The sequence below is a fragment of the Petaurus breviceps genome, unplaced genomic scaffold (genome assembly GCF_028583685.1).
Source record: "Petaurus breviceps papuanus isolate PSGF00001 unplaced genomic scaffold, PetGlider_PUasm1.0 567, whole genome shotgun sequence".
NCBI lineage: Eukaryota > Metazoa > Chordata > Mammalia > Diprotodontia > Petauridae > Petaurus > Petaurus breviceps.
Genome location: NW_027186383.1, coordinates 8,605,493 through 8,619,992, shown reverse-complemented (window position 1 = coordinate 8,619,992; position 14,500 = coordinate 8,605,493). Strand labels below are relative to the sequence as shown.

Here is a 14,500-nt window from a genome sequence, read left to right as displayed (position 1 = left end):
ATATAGCCTTCTCCTGGCTCAGAGAATGTAACAACCTTATTGACTCACTGGCCAATCAAGAAGTATCTACTGAAAAACAAGCCTCCCTCCCCAGGCTTCAGGTGCATTTTAGCCTAGGGGCAGGGAAGATCTTCCAAATTTGCATTCCCATTACAGGTGGATGGATGGATGGATGGATGGATGGATGGATGGATGGGTGGATGGATGGGTGGGGGCTGGGTGGATGGGTGGCTGGCTTCCGAAGACCATCTGTAAAATGGGGATCATGATAGCTCCTGCCTCAGAGTGTTCTGGAGATCAAATGGAAGAATATATAAAGTGTTTTTCTTTTTCTTTTTTTTTGTCTTTTGAAGGGCAATTGGGGTTAAGTAACTTGCCCAAGGATTTTGGTTTAGTCTGTGGTTTTGCCCAAGGTTTTTGGTTTTGTCTGTGTGTGTATGTGTTAAGTGTCTGAGGCTGAATCCAAACTCAGGTCCTCCTGACTCCAGGGCTGGCGCTTTACTCACTGCACCACCTAGCCACCCTAAAGTGTTTTTCAAACATTAAAACGCTATATAAATGCTAGTTAGCTTCATCATCATTATTGTACTTCTATATTTGTGGCCATAGGATCACAACTGGAGAGCTGGGAAAGGAGCCTTAGAGTTCATTCACCAAGGCCAGATCTTTTTCCAGATGAGTAAACTGAGGCAAGAGACTTGGCCAGGATCATGGAGCTAATGAAGTCACCGGCTGTTCTGACTTTGCGTTTGTATCTCTAGCCCTTAGCACAGTGCCTGACACGTAATGAGGGCTTCATCAGTATTTGATGAATTCTCAGACTCTAGATTATCTTTGGTCAAGGGGAGAGTTGGGCAAAATTCAGAGACTTAACTTCTAGACTCTTGAAATGAATTTTTAAATATACAGTCATATACGTACATATGTATGTGTATTTGTGTATGTACACACACACACACATGCTCCCTGTTACCTCTAAGAGCAAATACAGACTCCTTGATTATTTAGAACTTTTCACAATCCAGGCCCAACCTACCTTGCCCACCCTATTACATATTATTGCCATTTTCTTACTCTGTCTTCCAGTAAAGTGGGCTTTCAAAGTGGAATAGCCCTAACTGCTTAGGCAGTAGAGCAGAGTGATCAGTGGGCCTGGATACAGGAAGACCTGAGTTCAAATCCTGCCTGAAATACTTCTGTAGCTGTGGGACCCTAGGACAGTCACTTTTTTCGCTCCATACCTGATAGCTGAAGCATCATTTTCATGACTTGTCCTTTTCTCTGGGAACTTCAGACTCTGCCTTAAGCACTTGCCAGAGCTCAGGCTTGTAAACGACGTCTGAATCTCCGTTTCAGACAAATGGGGAAAAAGGGGCGGGAGCAGTCCAGTTGTAGTAACTAGGGCCTCCTTGTTAGGAAGAATGTGGACACTCTGGAACAGAAGAGGGCACCCAGGCAGGTTAGGGGCCTGGGACCAGGGCTAGCTAAGGATCTCTGGGAAAAGTTGAGTAAGGGTGCTTAGTTCAAAGAGGAGAGGACCCTGAAGAATCAATGGATATTTTTGTGCCTTTGGGCTTGTTTGTTTTTAAACATGTTCACAACCCCCAGGTGGAGCACTCTGCTCTTGAGTCAGAACTAGCACTTGCCATGTGGGGCCAGGCTTCACGTTGGGTTTTTTGTACTTATTTTTGTTACTGTTCAGACTCAAGACTTCAGAGGTGTAGGGAAATTCTGGCATGGAAATTCCTTCCTTCAAGGCCAACCAGCCAGGCCTCAGTAATTTTTAGTCTTCGAGAGGACCTAGGAGGTGAACTGAGTTGTTTGGAGTCACACAGCCTTGTGTTGGGGGCTGGACATGAGCCCAGGTCTTTGACCATTAGAGTTGTTCCAAAGTGGACTGGGCCACCATAGTAAGGAGTGAGTCCCCGTTGCTGAAGGAGACTCCTGCTGTAGGTTTGGTTCTAATCCCAGCACCCTTAGTTCAGATTTGATGATGGGATGAAATGAGGTTTGCATGAGGTGTTGAGCAAAGGAAGTTGGCTTTGCAAGCATTCAATGCAAAGCATTCAAAATGCAATGACACTTTGCTTCTCTGGATGGGGTACCCCTCATCCCCATGGAACTGAGTCTGCTTATGTCATGGGCAGCCACCAAGTCTGAGAGACACCAACTACATTTGCTGGGGCCTTTCTTGGCCCCACACCAGGAAGTTGGCACCAATCAGCTTTCATGGGAAGAGGAAGTCAGGAAACTCTGACCAAAGAGTCAGAACAATGTTGATCCCATCACAGCTTCCAGGAAGAAATAAAAATAGTCACTTGTGGGATGTCAGGAGGGTTAGCTACAAGCTGGGTAGGGGCCCTCCTTTCCCTTCCAGCTCTCAAAATATGTGATTAGGGGACTGGCAGGGACCCTCCTTACTCCACACCTGAACTCTGTCTCTCTTACAGCTTTGTGTCATCAGGAAATTTTGTTAAGCAAGAAAAAAATATTAAACACAGGACCAAAGCAAAGATCCCCAGGATACTCCCCTAGAGACTTCCTTCTAAGGATAAGATCTGAAGATTGACTGCACTTTAAAGCTGGCCATTTAGCCCTTCCATGACCACTTGATTGCATAATCACATGACTTATGCCTCCCCACCTTGTCAAAAAGAATATTCAATTCCACTTGATTTAAGCACCTACTAAGGCACTGTGAGCTAGGCTCTGAGTGTAAACAAAGGCAAAAATGAATTGTCTCTGCCCTCAGGGAGCCTAGTCAGAAGTATGACACACTCTAAGTAAGCAAGTGTGACTTATATAGTAATAATGCAGGGTGATTTCAATGAGGAGAGAGTGCTGAGTGGGAGGCTGAAAGAAGGTCTCGGGAGAGGTGGAAAGTAGGGTCAGACCTGTGCACAGCAGTAAAAAATGGAAGCTTGTACCCGGCCAGGATAACCGGAAGGGGAGATAGATACCCAGGAGGGAATAACAGGAGGTAGAGAAGATGCTTTGATGAAATGTTTGTGAATTAGATCTCCAGCTAATAACCCCGTCAAAAAAGGAAATGAGGGTATTTGGACATGTTACTGACACACCATGCTGACTCCTGTTGTCACTGCTTCCTGGGCAAAGGTATGGAAGTAGGAGATTGAGCCTTATGCAGAGAGGACATCCCCAGTCCATTTTGGCCAGAGCAGAGACTGCATACAGGGAATAATGTAGGAGAGGCCTCAAAAAAGGTAAACAAACGTATCTATTATGGCTAGTAAATTGTATCTATCCCTTGATCCCTTGTCATCAATGCTGCTTCCTTCCCTTCAAGGATACATTGTAGAACTTGGCCAAGAATCCAAGTCAAGCTCATTGGTCTGTAGGTGGCTGTTTTCTTCCCTTTTGGGGGATGATCAGGCCATCATTTGGCCTTCTCTAGGTAATTCTCCCTTTCTGCATGATCTTTGAATGATCATTTGCTGTGGCTCTGCTGACACATCCTCTGGCTCTCTCAGAGCCAGGATTAGAGTTTTATTTGGGCCAGTGAAGGAGAAGGACAACCTGGAGCTCTCAAATTATCCCCTTATTTATCTCCAGTATCAGCTCATTCTCCTGGCAGAGAAAACAAACAGAATTCGAGTAGAAGTCTTATTTGTCAGTTAGCATTGTCCCTTCTTCTGATTCTCCTTTTTCTCCCATTACACTTAAAAAACAACCCAAAAAGCCCTTTCTGGTGTTCTTGGCTTTCTTCATTACCAGTCTCAACTACCCTCACTTTTAGCACTCCTGACTATTTGTAAAGGATCATCACACTTGTTTATATAACCATCTCCTGCTGGTTACTTGGCTTTACTTCCCTATACATTTTTTTTTTTTAGCAATCGGGGTTAAGTAACTTGCTCAAGGTTACATGGCCAGTTATTTCTGGGTGTGGTGCTGAGTATCTGAGCCCAGATTTGATCCAGGTCATCCCGACGCTGGAGCCAGTGCTCTTACTCGCTGAGCCACCTGGCCACCCCGTATACATTTCTTTTTAAAATGTCAGTTGGTGAGTATCCTGTGAATCCACATTGGTTTCCTCTAGGCAAGCACCATTTTCTGTCTTCGTTGGACATTTTTGTGTTGTCAGAATTTTATTTCTCATCTTCTTGTGTCTCTCCTGTATTGGCCTCCCCTGACATCCCCATCACTACTATAAAATGTCTCTGAGCTAGGCTTGTGATCACTTTCCCAGACTCCTCATCTCTTTCCTCCTTTAGCCCAGGTAGTCTAGAGTATATACTTCAGTGATAAAATCTCTTCTGTTTTCTCCTCCACTGACTTTCCCTCAAATGCTTTCTCCATGGTTTTTCCTCATGTAAATATACTTTTTGTCTCCTGTAAATTTCTGATTGTTTCAGCTGCTGAAACATGTCATACACCATCCATCTGGCTGCTGCGCAGAGTGCGCCTTAGCTTTTTGGAGTGCCCAGGGGTCATCATTTATATGACTGGATTTAGAATTAGATGGGTCCTTTTAGAACATCTAGTCTAGATCTCCCATTTTGCAGATGAAGAAACAGAGAACCAGAGAAGGGAACTGGCTGGAAGGAATGAAACAAGAACTTAGTAAGCACTTACTCAATGCCGAGGATACAAATTAAAGCAAAAGAAAGAAAGCCCCTGCCCTCAAAGAGCATACAATCTAAAGGGAGAAGACAACATATTTACGTGTGTGTGTGTGTGTGATAATATAAAAAAAGGGGAGCTGGTAGGATGGGAACGAAGATTTTTTTCAGGCCCGTTTCCTTGTTGCCCTGGCAGTTTTTGCTGATTTTCCGAAAGGCAGCTGCAGGGGAGCTGGAGGAGGACAGTGGCTTGATGTCTCTGGCAAAGCTCTCGGAGATCGATGTGGCCACTGAAGGAGTAAAAGGGGCCAAGAACTTCTTTGAAGCCAAGGTAAGAGGGGGGATCGTTGTTGACCTGCCTTCACAGCTCTCCCCCTAAGGGACTTCCGCTCCTGTCCCTGAACCCCTTTGCTAGTCCAAGAAAAAAGAAACCGACTGCTCTTGAACTTGGGAGCAGTCCAGCTAGTTGACTTGTAATTCATTCCTTGATCTCGTTTTTATTGGTATTTTTTATTTGTTCATCACCTTCATTTCTAAAAATATCCCTCAACCCTTCCCTACCCAGAGAGCTGTCTGTCATAGGATTAAAAAATAAAGAGGGGGAAAAGTAGCCCAGCAAAACTGACCAATACATCAAATATGCCTGATAAGGTTCCTCACCTCTACTTTTCCACCTCTGGAAAGAGGGACAGGAGGAAGCATTTTCTAAGACCCTAGCTTGGGCTAATCAATCAAAAGCATTTATTAAATTCTAAGTCCTGCAGAAAGCACCAGAGAGCCAAAGAGAGAAATGGAGGAGTTCCTGTCTTCAGGGAACTGACATTCTATTGGGGAGACAAGATGTACATAAAGCAAGATATGGAGTAAACAAAAAGTCAGTCAATAGACATATATTTAATGCCTACTAGGTGCTAAGCTCTGGGGATACAAAATATGGTGGATGGCTAATAATAACAGAGGAAACCATTCAAGTTATACAATTGATTAACAAAACAGGCATAATATGTAACAGTTTTCATATCCTTTTTTATGTCATATTCTAGAATGTATCTTTAAGGGTTTGTCCACAGCTAGAAAAGGAAGCAATCATCAGAAGGGATTAAGGAATAAATACAATTTAATAGATATTTTCTAAATAAGATACTAGAGATATAATTTGCAAAGATGTTGGCAAAGCAGGAGATGATCTTTCTTCTACCTTTTTCCATCTCTACCACATTATTCCCCATGTTCAGTCTCTGCTCTGGTCAAAATGGGCTGGGGATATTCTGCCTCCATAAGATTCCATCCTTCGTCCAGGAAGCAGTGAGAACAAGAGTCACTATGGCTCTGTCAATGACATGTCCAACTACCTTCATTTCCTTTTTTGACAGGGTTATTAGACAGAGAAATCGGAGGAATGTTGTAAATATAATCCACAATAATTCCATCAATGCATCTGTCAGGTTTTCTCTACTTTTTCAGACTTGGGCAAGGCATTTAACCTCTGTTTGCCTCAGTTTCCTCAACTGTAATATAGGGATAATAATACCACCTACCCTGAAGGGTTGTCATGAGCCTCACATGAGATAACATTTGTAAAAGCACTGAGCACAGTGCCTGACACACAGTAGGACTATATAAATGCGTAGACCCTTCCCCCTTCTCATCTTTAAAATAAAAGGGTTGGGCCGGATGGCCTGTAAATGCCATTCTTCTTAAATGCTGAGGCCAAGGTTCAGAGCACATTCAGTGATAAGTTGTGGGCTGGCTCCCAGATGTGTGGATACTCTGATCCAAGGTAAGCCTCTGTTGTGAAATCTTCTTAGAAGAAAAAGGAGGCTTCTGTGGGCCAGTCTCCTTCACAGAGCCAGGGGGGCTCAGCTGAGCTCCACATGTGCTCCAGTCCAACCGCTGCTGCTTGGACAATGAGGGGACTGGTCTAGAGTCCTAGACCCTCCTTCCTGCTGTGGGTGGCTCCACTCTATCCCTCCCACGAGGGCTCTTCCACATCAAGTCTATGAACCTGGACTTGAGTCATGCAGCTCTGAATCTGTGATGATGAGTAAGCCTCAGTTTCTTGATCTGTAAAATGTGATTAATTGTAGTCCTCCCTTCCACCTGACCTGGTAAATCTGGCTGGAGGAAAGCCTTTAGTGAATCCTAAAATACAATGTCAATGACAGTTGTTATTTGCTCCTAGCTCCAGTAAGTCGGGCTCTGTTCATATTCTTGAAGCCTACAGGGCAGGAACCTGCTGCTCTATTCATTCCCTGCTGAGGAGGTGGTTGGTTCTGGGGACTAATGTGATTCTGGAGATTTGCCCATGAAGGCCAGTAAAGAAATCAGCAGCCCTCAGGTCAATTCCCAGCCCTGCCTGACTTTGGGCAAACCTTCCCTTCTGAGCCTGGATTTCTTCATCTCTAAAAGTTGTTCATCTATTCAGCAAACACTTAAGAAATGCCTGCTGTATGCGGCATACTGTGCTAGATAAATGGGTTGGCAACAAGTTAGAAAAAGATAGGGCTGTGCCTGGATAGAGGCCAGGAGAAGGATAAAATGCAGACACTGAATGATATCGAATATTGCACAATTGGGGTATTCAAGGCCTGAACTAGGACTCCTGGAGTCTGAAGCTAAATCCATTATGGGGGCTGGAGAGAAGGAAGAGGCCAGTCTACTCTGAAGCTTCCCAGACAGTCCAACCTCCTCTCCTCCAATTTCCAGAATCAGGATTAGGACTGCCCCACTCCCACTCCCAGCAGGAAGATGGGTGCTGAGGAAGGCTTGCCCTGGTCATCTTATACTAGTCCTGGGGGTGGGGGTGGGGGGAAGGGTAAAAGAAAGGGGATAGGGGCTCCAATTCAAAAGTTTGCCCAAGTCATTTGGACGCAGTTGCATCCAGCCCTCTCTAAACACCTTCAATAAGTGGTCATCCAACCCACAAGACCTCCAGGGAGGGGTTGCCCACTTCCTCCCTGTGAAGCCCTTGTGGCTTCAGGACAGCTAATTTAAATTTTCCTGACATCCAGACCAAATCTGCCTTTTTGCAACACCTCACTTGGCCACGAGGTGGCACAACAGATAGACTTGAGTTCAAATGTTACCTCAGATACTAGCTTTGTGATCCTGAACAAGTCACTTAAACTCTCTTAGCCTCATTTTCCTCATCTGTAACATGAGGATAATAAAAGCACCTACCTCCCAGGGCTGTTGTGAGGACCAAATGAGGTAATATTTGTAAAGTATGTGCTTTGGAAACCTTAAAAGTGCCGTATAAATGCTAAATATTATTCATCGAATTAGAGGTTTAGAGCTAGGAGGGCTCTTTCTGCAATAGAGTGCTAGGGAGGGGAGGGGGAAGGAGAAGCTTTGGAGGCAGGTGGCATTTGGGCAGATTTAGTAAATGAAACAGGAAAGGCATTCCAAGCAGGGAGAATTTCAGGAATGAGATGGCCCTAAACGTTGGCAAAAGCATGAACCAAGGCACTGAGGCCTCCGGAAGATGAAATTAGGCCTGGCCATCAAGGATCAGCTTACCGAGCTAGTATAACCTGGTGTGTGGAATGAGTCGGAGGTCCTGACTCTGACTTAACTACCATCATGACTTTGGGCAAGTCACTTGGAGTCAGGAAGACTTTGGTTCAGGTCCTGGCTCTGACCCTACCTAGGTGACCCTATCTGTGCCTCAGTTTCTTCCTCTGTAAAATGGAGGGAGGGTTGTATTTGGTCTCTAAGATCTGTTCCAGCTTTAAATCTGATCCCACGATTCTATGAACCAATCCTGCTCATAGTTTTCCCAATGAATGTAAGCTCCTTGAGGGCAGGGATTGTTTCATTTTGTATCTCCAGAGCCATTCAGGGCTTCCCAATGACTTGGTGGGGCTGAAACATGTTTCTTTAATCATCTTTGTCCTAGCTGTCTCCTGTGGGCCAATAGCAAAGACCTAGTTATAGAGCATTCCAGGCAGGTGTCACACCCAGACGTCCCTTGCCTGTTCCGGTAGGGCTCTTCGGTCATGGTGGCCGGTGAGCTAAGCTGAGTAACTGCTCCTTCCTGCCTTCTCACTGGCTCTGTTGGTCTTATCTTTTTAGGTCCATGCCCTGTCTGTGACCAGCAGATTTGAAGCTGAGATCAAAGCAGAGCAGATGGCCCGGAAACAGGAGGAGGAGGAGAGGAAACACCGGAGGGCTCTTTTCAGAGAACGCCAGGCGGCCTTCTCCCAGTAAGCCCTGCCAGGCCAAGTGTGCCTAAGCATGCTCAGAGACTTGCCTTGATGTCCACCAGCTGTGCCTTACAAGTTGACTTGGGAGAGATGCCCAGCACCTTGTCCCCCATGGAGAACCGGCAACCTTGTCATCCCTGGCTATGATGACCTTTCTTCTTAAGTTTCCTGTGCTTTGTGCCCAGGGGGAAACTGGTCTCCATAAGACCCTGGGAGACAGAGTAGGGAAGGTCAAAGTCAGGGATGGAAAGAGATGAATTTTGCAAAAAGAGAGGAAATAGTCCCTTTCTTACCTAACCACAGCTCCTCCGCCCATCGAAAGTTTCCAGGGCTTGGCCATTTTCTTGGTGGCTTTTACTTTCCCTCTATCTCCTTCCTTTTAGCCAAGCCTTTCAAAGAGGAAATAATGTGTGGTCATTTGGCTAAAGAAAGGTACAGCTCTTCCATTCTCCTGTGTTCAGTTCCCATGCTCAGGCTGTTTGCCTTCTCAGAGTGCATTCTTCTGTCCTTCCATCAACTCCCAAAGGCAAGGCTGTTAAACCATTCTTCCCCTCTCCCCAGTGTTTGAGCAGGGGGGAGGGCTCCCAGAGGTGCTGAGCAGCCCCCCAAAAGCCCACAGTTTTAGGATGTGGCAGTTCTAAAAGCCCCTCTTATATTCTGCCACTACACTCACACTGATGGTTTTACATGAATGGAAAGAAGCCATGTGCACTGGGACCCTTTTCCCAACACCCTTTAATTTTGTCAGATTGCCAACTTGGATTGGAGGCTTCATGCAGCACACCGAAATCTAACCCCTGATCATGGTTCTGGAACTTCTGATGTACAGACAGGTGGGTCTCCATGGCAGGTGGCCATTCCAAGACCTCTGTGCCCCAAGCTTTCTAGGAGTGTGTGAGGTGTCATAATTAGTACTTCTTTTCTCCTCCTTTCTAATTGTCCATGGGGAGCAGCCCTTTTTCACCCTCAAGAGTTTTTCCCTTTTTATTTAAAAAAAAAGTCTTCGTGCTGTTAAAATTGGGCATGGAAGAGTAATTAAAAGGAGCTTTCAATAGATCACAGAATGGCAAGCGCTTGGAGCTCTTTTTATCAATAAAAATAGAATGTTTATAACTCGATATTTATTAAGATCCAAGGGTTTTTAGATCTCTTTTGTAGCTGTCCTTTTTCTAAGAAATCGGTGTTTCTCAACCTTCTTAGTTTTCCTTGCCAAATGGACTATGTAAATAAAAAGTGTTATCTCACTGGCTTGCTTTTCTGCTCATGGAATGGCTGGGAGAGACGAACATGACGAGAGTGAATGGGTCAGAGGGTTGATTGGTTTAGTCCCTTTGTTACCAACTGCTTGGTAAAGTGCCCGATGCCCTGAGTCCCCGGGTCATAACTGAGGGCACCACTCATTTTCTGAAGATAGGAGTTGGAGCCAGAAGGGACAACTGCCCTATTTTTTTACAGATGAGGAAACAGCAGCCCTGAGAGGGGAAGGGACTTGTCCAACCTCATGCAGATAGTAAGTGCCAGAACTGGGAAGCTCATAATAGTGCTAACAATAATGGCTAGCATTCACATAGCGCTTTAGGTTTTGTGAGGTGTTTTACAAATATTCTCATTTATCTTCACAACCACCATGGGAAGTAGGTGTAGTTATGCCCATTTTACAGTTGGTAAAACTGAGGCAGAGGTTAAGCGACTTGTTAGAGTCTGAGGCTAGATTTGAGTTCAGATCTTCCCGACTCCAAGACCAGTCTTCTCTCCATTTCCACCCCCCTTCCCATCCACACCCACCCCCGCCCCAAACATTTGTGTGGGGAGCTCCCAATGCTGGTCCCAAATTCATTCATTCATTAATCATGTATCAAATGCCTACTTTAGCCAGGTACTAGGAATTCAAAGATAAAAACAAAATTGGCCCTTCCCTCAAAGAGTTTTCATTGGATTGAAGGGAACCAACTTGGACATAGATCTGAACCCAGATCTTCCCAACTTCAGGCCCAGCATTCTCTGCTAATGCTGGAGGAATGTTAGTTACCCTCTGGTGAAATCATTTTATAGCTGAGAAAACTGACGCTCAAGGAAGTTAATTGACTTGCCCAGAGTCACCAAAGTGATGTGTCCAAAGTGGGATTTGAACTCGGAGTCAGTGTTCTCATATAATTACTCCTCTGATCTCAGGTCACTCAGTGGCTTCCCATTGCTGAGTAGGGCAGTCCTGGATAGAAGGGCCCGCCCAGAACAGCCAAAGCTCTTCTAGTATCTATAGTACTGGGAGCAGTGTTTTTGGCCTCCTGAACACAAGACAAAGTAAGCAATCTGGGTCTCCAGAGAAGAAATGGGAAAATTCACCCAGCCTCTGTTTTGAGTGAATTTTCAGCCTCGTCTCTAATGCTATGTATATGCCTTATTTGTGTGCCCTTCTTGGCATGCTGCCTCCCCAGTTAGACTGTAAGCTCTTTGAGGGCAGGGCCAGTGTTTTGTAACCCCAGCTCTTAGTACTGTGCCTGGCACATAAGTGTTTAATCAATGCTTGTTTCTTGACTTGGAGAGGTGTGTGCAGAATATTATATACTATCAAAGGTGCTTACTGCATCAGTTGGACTTTTTTGCCCAACTTTTTTCACTGAATGAAGAGTTGGAAGTGAATTTGGAAAAGATTGATGTAAAAACATAAGGCATCAATAAAACAATATTCCAAATAAAAATGCATCAGAAGGCCTGTTCGTGATCTTTGCTGGGATTTGAGTCTGGCTACTTCTCATCTGTAAAATGACAGGTTAGACTGGTAAGTCTAAAGTCCCTGGTAATCCAATAATCTCTGAAAGATGCAAAGGGGAAGCCTCCCTCCCAGGGGGCTCTCAGGCCTGCGTTTGGCTGGACATGCGCCGTGTGCAGGAGGCTGGGGTCAGCGGCTAAGAAGAGCCTCAGCTCTTCTACTTCTCAGGAAACTCACCAAGGACTTGGGGACAGACTTGCTGCCTCAAAGATCAGAAGCTTTGGCATTTCAAGCCCTTCAGTGTCTGTCTCCAATCTGCTGTCCAGGATTTTCACCGCTAACCAAACTAGTCTTGTCTTCCAAGGGCATAGAATGCCATGGCCTAGGCTGACGTTGCTCCTTGCTCATGAAATCCCTGGCTTTCTGTAAGCATGTATCTGCTTACTTGGGTACATGCATTGTCAATCCTGAAAAATAGAGTGTAAGCTCCTCGAGGGCACAATCTGTCAAATTTTAGTCCTTGTATTCCCAATGCCTGACAGGTAGTAGGGAAGGACAGTGCTGGGCCTGGAGCCAGGAAGACCCGAGTTCCAAGTCTGGTCTCTGGCAATTACTAGCCTGTAGAGCCCTGGACAAGTCACTTAGCCCCTGTCTTCCTGCCTCTAACTTTAAAATGTTTTTAAAATAAAATAATAGTGCCTATCTCAGGGTTCTTGCAAAGACCAAATGAGATATTTGTAAAGCACTTAGCAGAGTGTCTGGTACATAATAGGTGCTAAATAAATGCTTGTTTCCTTCCTTCTTCCTCTTTCTTTTCTTCCTTCCTCCTTTCCTCCCTCCCTCCCTCTCTTCTTTCCTTTCTTCCTTCCTCCTTTCCTCCCTCCCTCCCTCTCTTTCCTTCCTTCCTTTCTCCTTGAGAGTACAAACTGTTTCAGGCACTTATATTTCCAGTGTTTACCAAGGACACAGGGATTGGCACATAGTAAGTGCTTGTTTAGTACAATGGGAAAAGCACTGGCTTTGAACTTAGACCAGACCTTGGGTACCTCTCTGGGCCTCAGTTTCCTCCTCTGTAAAATGAACATGGTGTCTAGGATCCCTCCCAACCCTGGAACTACAACCCAAAGAAGGGCAAGACCTTAAAAGTGGTCTGAGAGGTGCCAGCTCCCAGTCAGCTTCACTTTAGAGGCTATACCTGCAGGCAGGTGGAATGAATGGGTAGGAGGAACATTCCTGGGGGAAGGGGGGTCAGAAGAATGACTCAAGATAAGGTCATTAACTTTCCATTAGTCACCAAGGTTCAAGTGTCAGCCTGAAATAGGGGAGGAAGAGAGGGGAGCTTCCAGGGCCCCAGCCCCATCCCACAGCACATTGCTGCACCCCCTCCCTCTCTCCCACCCCACACTGCCTGATGCACTCACTATTTTGGCATTTTCAATCATGTGTTAAAAATACGCTTTTGCTATTTTTATACAGCCAAGGCTTCTCTGTGCACCAGACAGTTTTTCCCCCAAATTTTGAAAGGCTATAGCTGGCTACCTTACATTGCAAAGTGTTATGAAATCCTGTGCCAAGAAGGTAATCTCTCTGTTTCCAGACTCCCAGTTTTAAGTTATTGGTTGCAAATAGCTTTATGGACTTCTAGGCCTCCCTTCCCATCCTGGATTCTAGGAGACAAAAATAGGACTTTAACAGATAAAAATAACCCCCTATTTTTAGCTTGAAAAACACTGGAACTCCTCTGAACCATCTTTTTCATCTAAATATGGCTCATATTTTGTTAATGTCATTGAAAATCACAGATGGGATAAGGATAAAGTTATTTTATATCCATTGATTAGGAGACTATGGCACAGTAGGGAGAGCCCTGTATTTGGAGTGAGAGAATCGATGTGGGCTTATACCCCAGCCCTGCTCTGTCCTCCTTTGTGACCTTGGGCCAATCCCACAATCTCTCTGGCTCCCTTTTCTCATCTCTAAAATGAGGGATGGGGGCTGGCTGGCCTTGGAGGTTTGCTCCAGCTTGAAATCTCTAATCCTATAGATTCAGAGATCAATGAGAACTGAAGCCATTAACACTAGGCTGTCAGTCAGATTTTTGGTTTAAGCAGTTTATAAGTAGCCAGCATTTCTAGAGCGCTTTAAGGTTGAAAAAAGACTTTCCAAATATTAGCTCACTTGATCCTCACAACGACCCTGGGAGATAGACACCATTATTATCCTCATTTTATAGATGAGGAAACCAAGGCAGACAGAGGCTAAGTGACATGGTCACACAACTGGTAAGTGTCTGAGGTCACATTTGAGCTCAAGTGGTCCTGCCTCCAGGTTCAGGGCTCTGGGCCCTGTAGTGCCACCTAGTGGCTTCCTAAGTTTCTTAACCTTTATGGCATCATGGACTCTGGTGTGGACTCATTATTCTGATTATTCTGTTTTTAAATGCATAAAACAAAATACAGAGGGCTATGAAGGAATGATACCAAATCATTGCTGTTTTATATTTAATTATGCTGAATTTTACAATTATATGCAGTTATCAAAATGTTTAAAAATCGAGTACCTGGACCCCAGGTGAAGACTGGCCACTATTTCCACAACATTCCCACGTGAGACTTAAGGAAATCACATGGAAGCCAAGATTTATGATTGGGAGCGGTCTTAAAAGTCATCTTGTCCAACACAAGCGATGAGTGAATCACACGGTATCCCAAACATGACTCTCCAGTGTCTGTTTGAATACTTCCAGTGACCAGGAACTCACCATCTAACAAATGACCTATTCCAATTTTGGGCAATGCTAACAATCAAAAAACTCTTCTTTTCATGCCGTGGAATCTGCCCCCTCTGAGATGCATGAAGCAAGTTGAATTCTTCCTCCATGCATAGAGGCCTTTGGAATAATGGATATTGGGGCAGCTAGGTGTCATAGTAGACTGGTTGTGGAGTCAGGAGGACCTGAATTCAAATCCAGCCTCAGACAATTACTAGCTGTGTGACCCTAC

At 45.0% G+C, this 14,500-nt stretch overlaps 1 protein-coding gene across 5 annotated transcripts in view; it reads left to right on the top strand.

Annotated features, from left to right (window-relative positions):
- EFHD1 (EF-hand domain family member D1) overlaps positions 1-11,487 on the top strand; it is a 49,743-nt gene extending 38,256 nt beyond the window's left edge. For 3 of the 5 annotated variants that reach the window (XM_069103236.1, XM_069103238.1, XM_069103239.1), the window contains exons 3-4: positions 4,780-4,914; positions 8,658-11,487. In XM_069103236.1, the coding sequence (XP_068959337.1) occupies positions 4,780-4,914; positions 8,658-8,792 (270 nt within the window). In that variant the 3' untranslated portion in view covers positions 8,793-11,487. The remainder of the gene's footprint in view (positions 1-4,779; positions 4,915-8,657) is intronic. The other 2 variants (XR_011171354.1, XM_069103237.1) reach the window with 2 other exon arrangements.
- Positions 11,488-14,500: the final 3,013 nt, after the last annotated feature.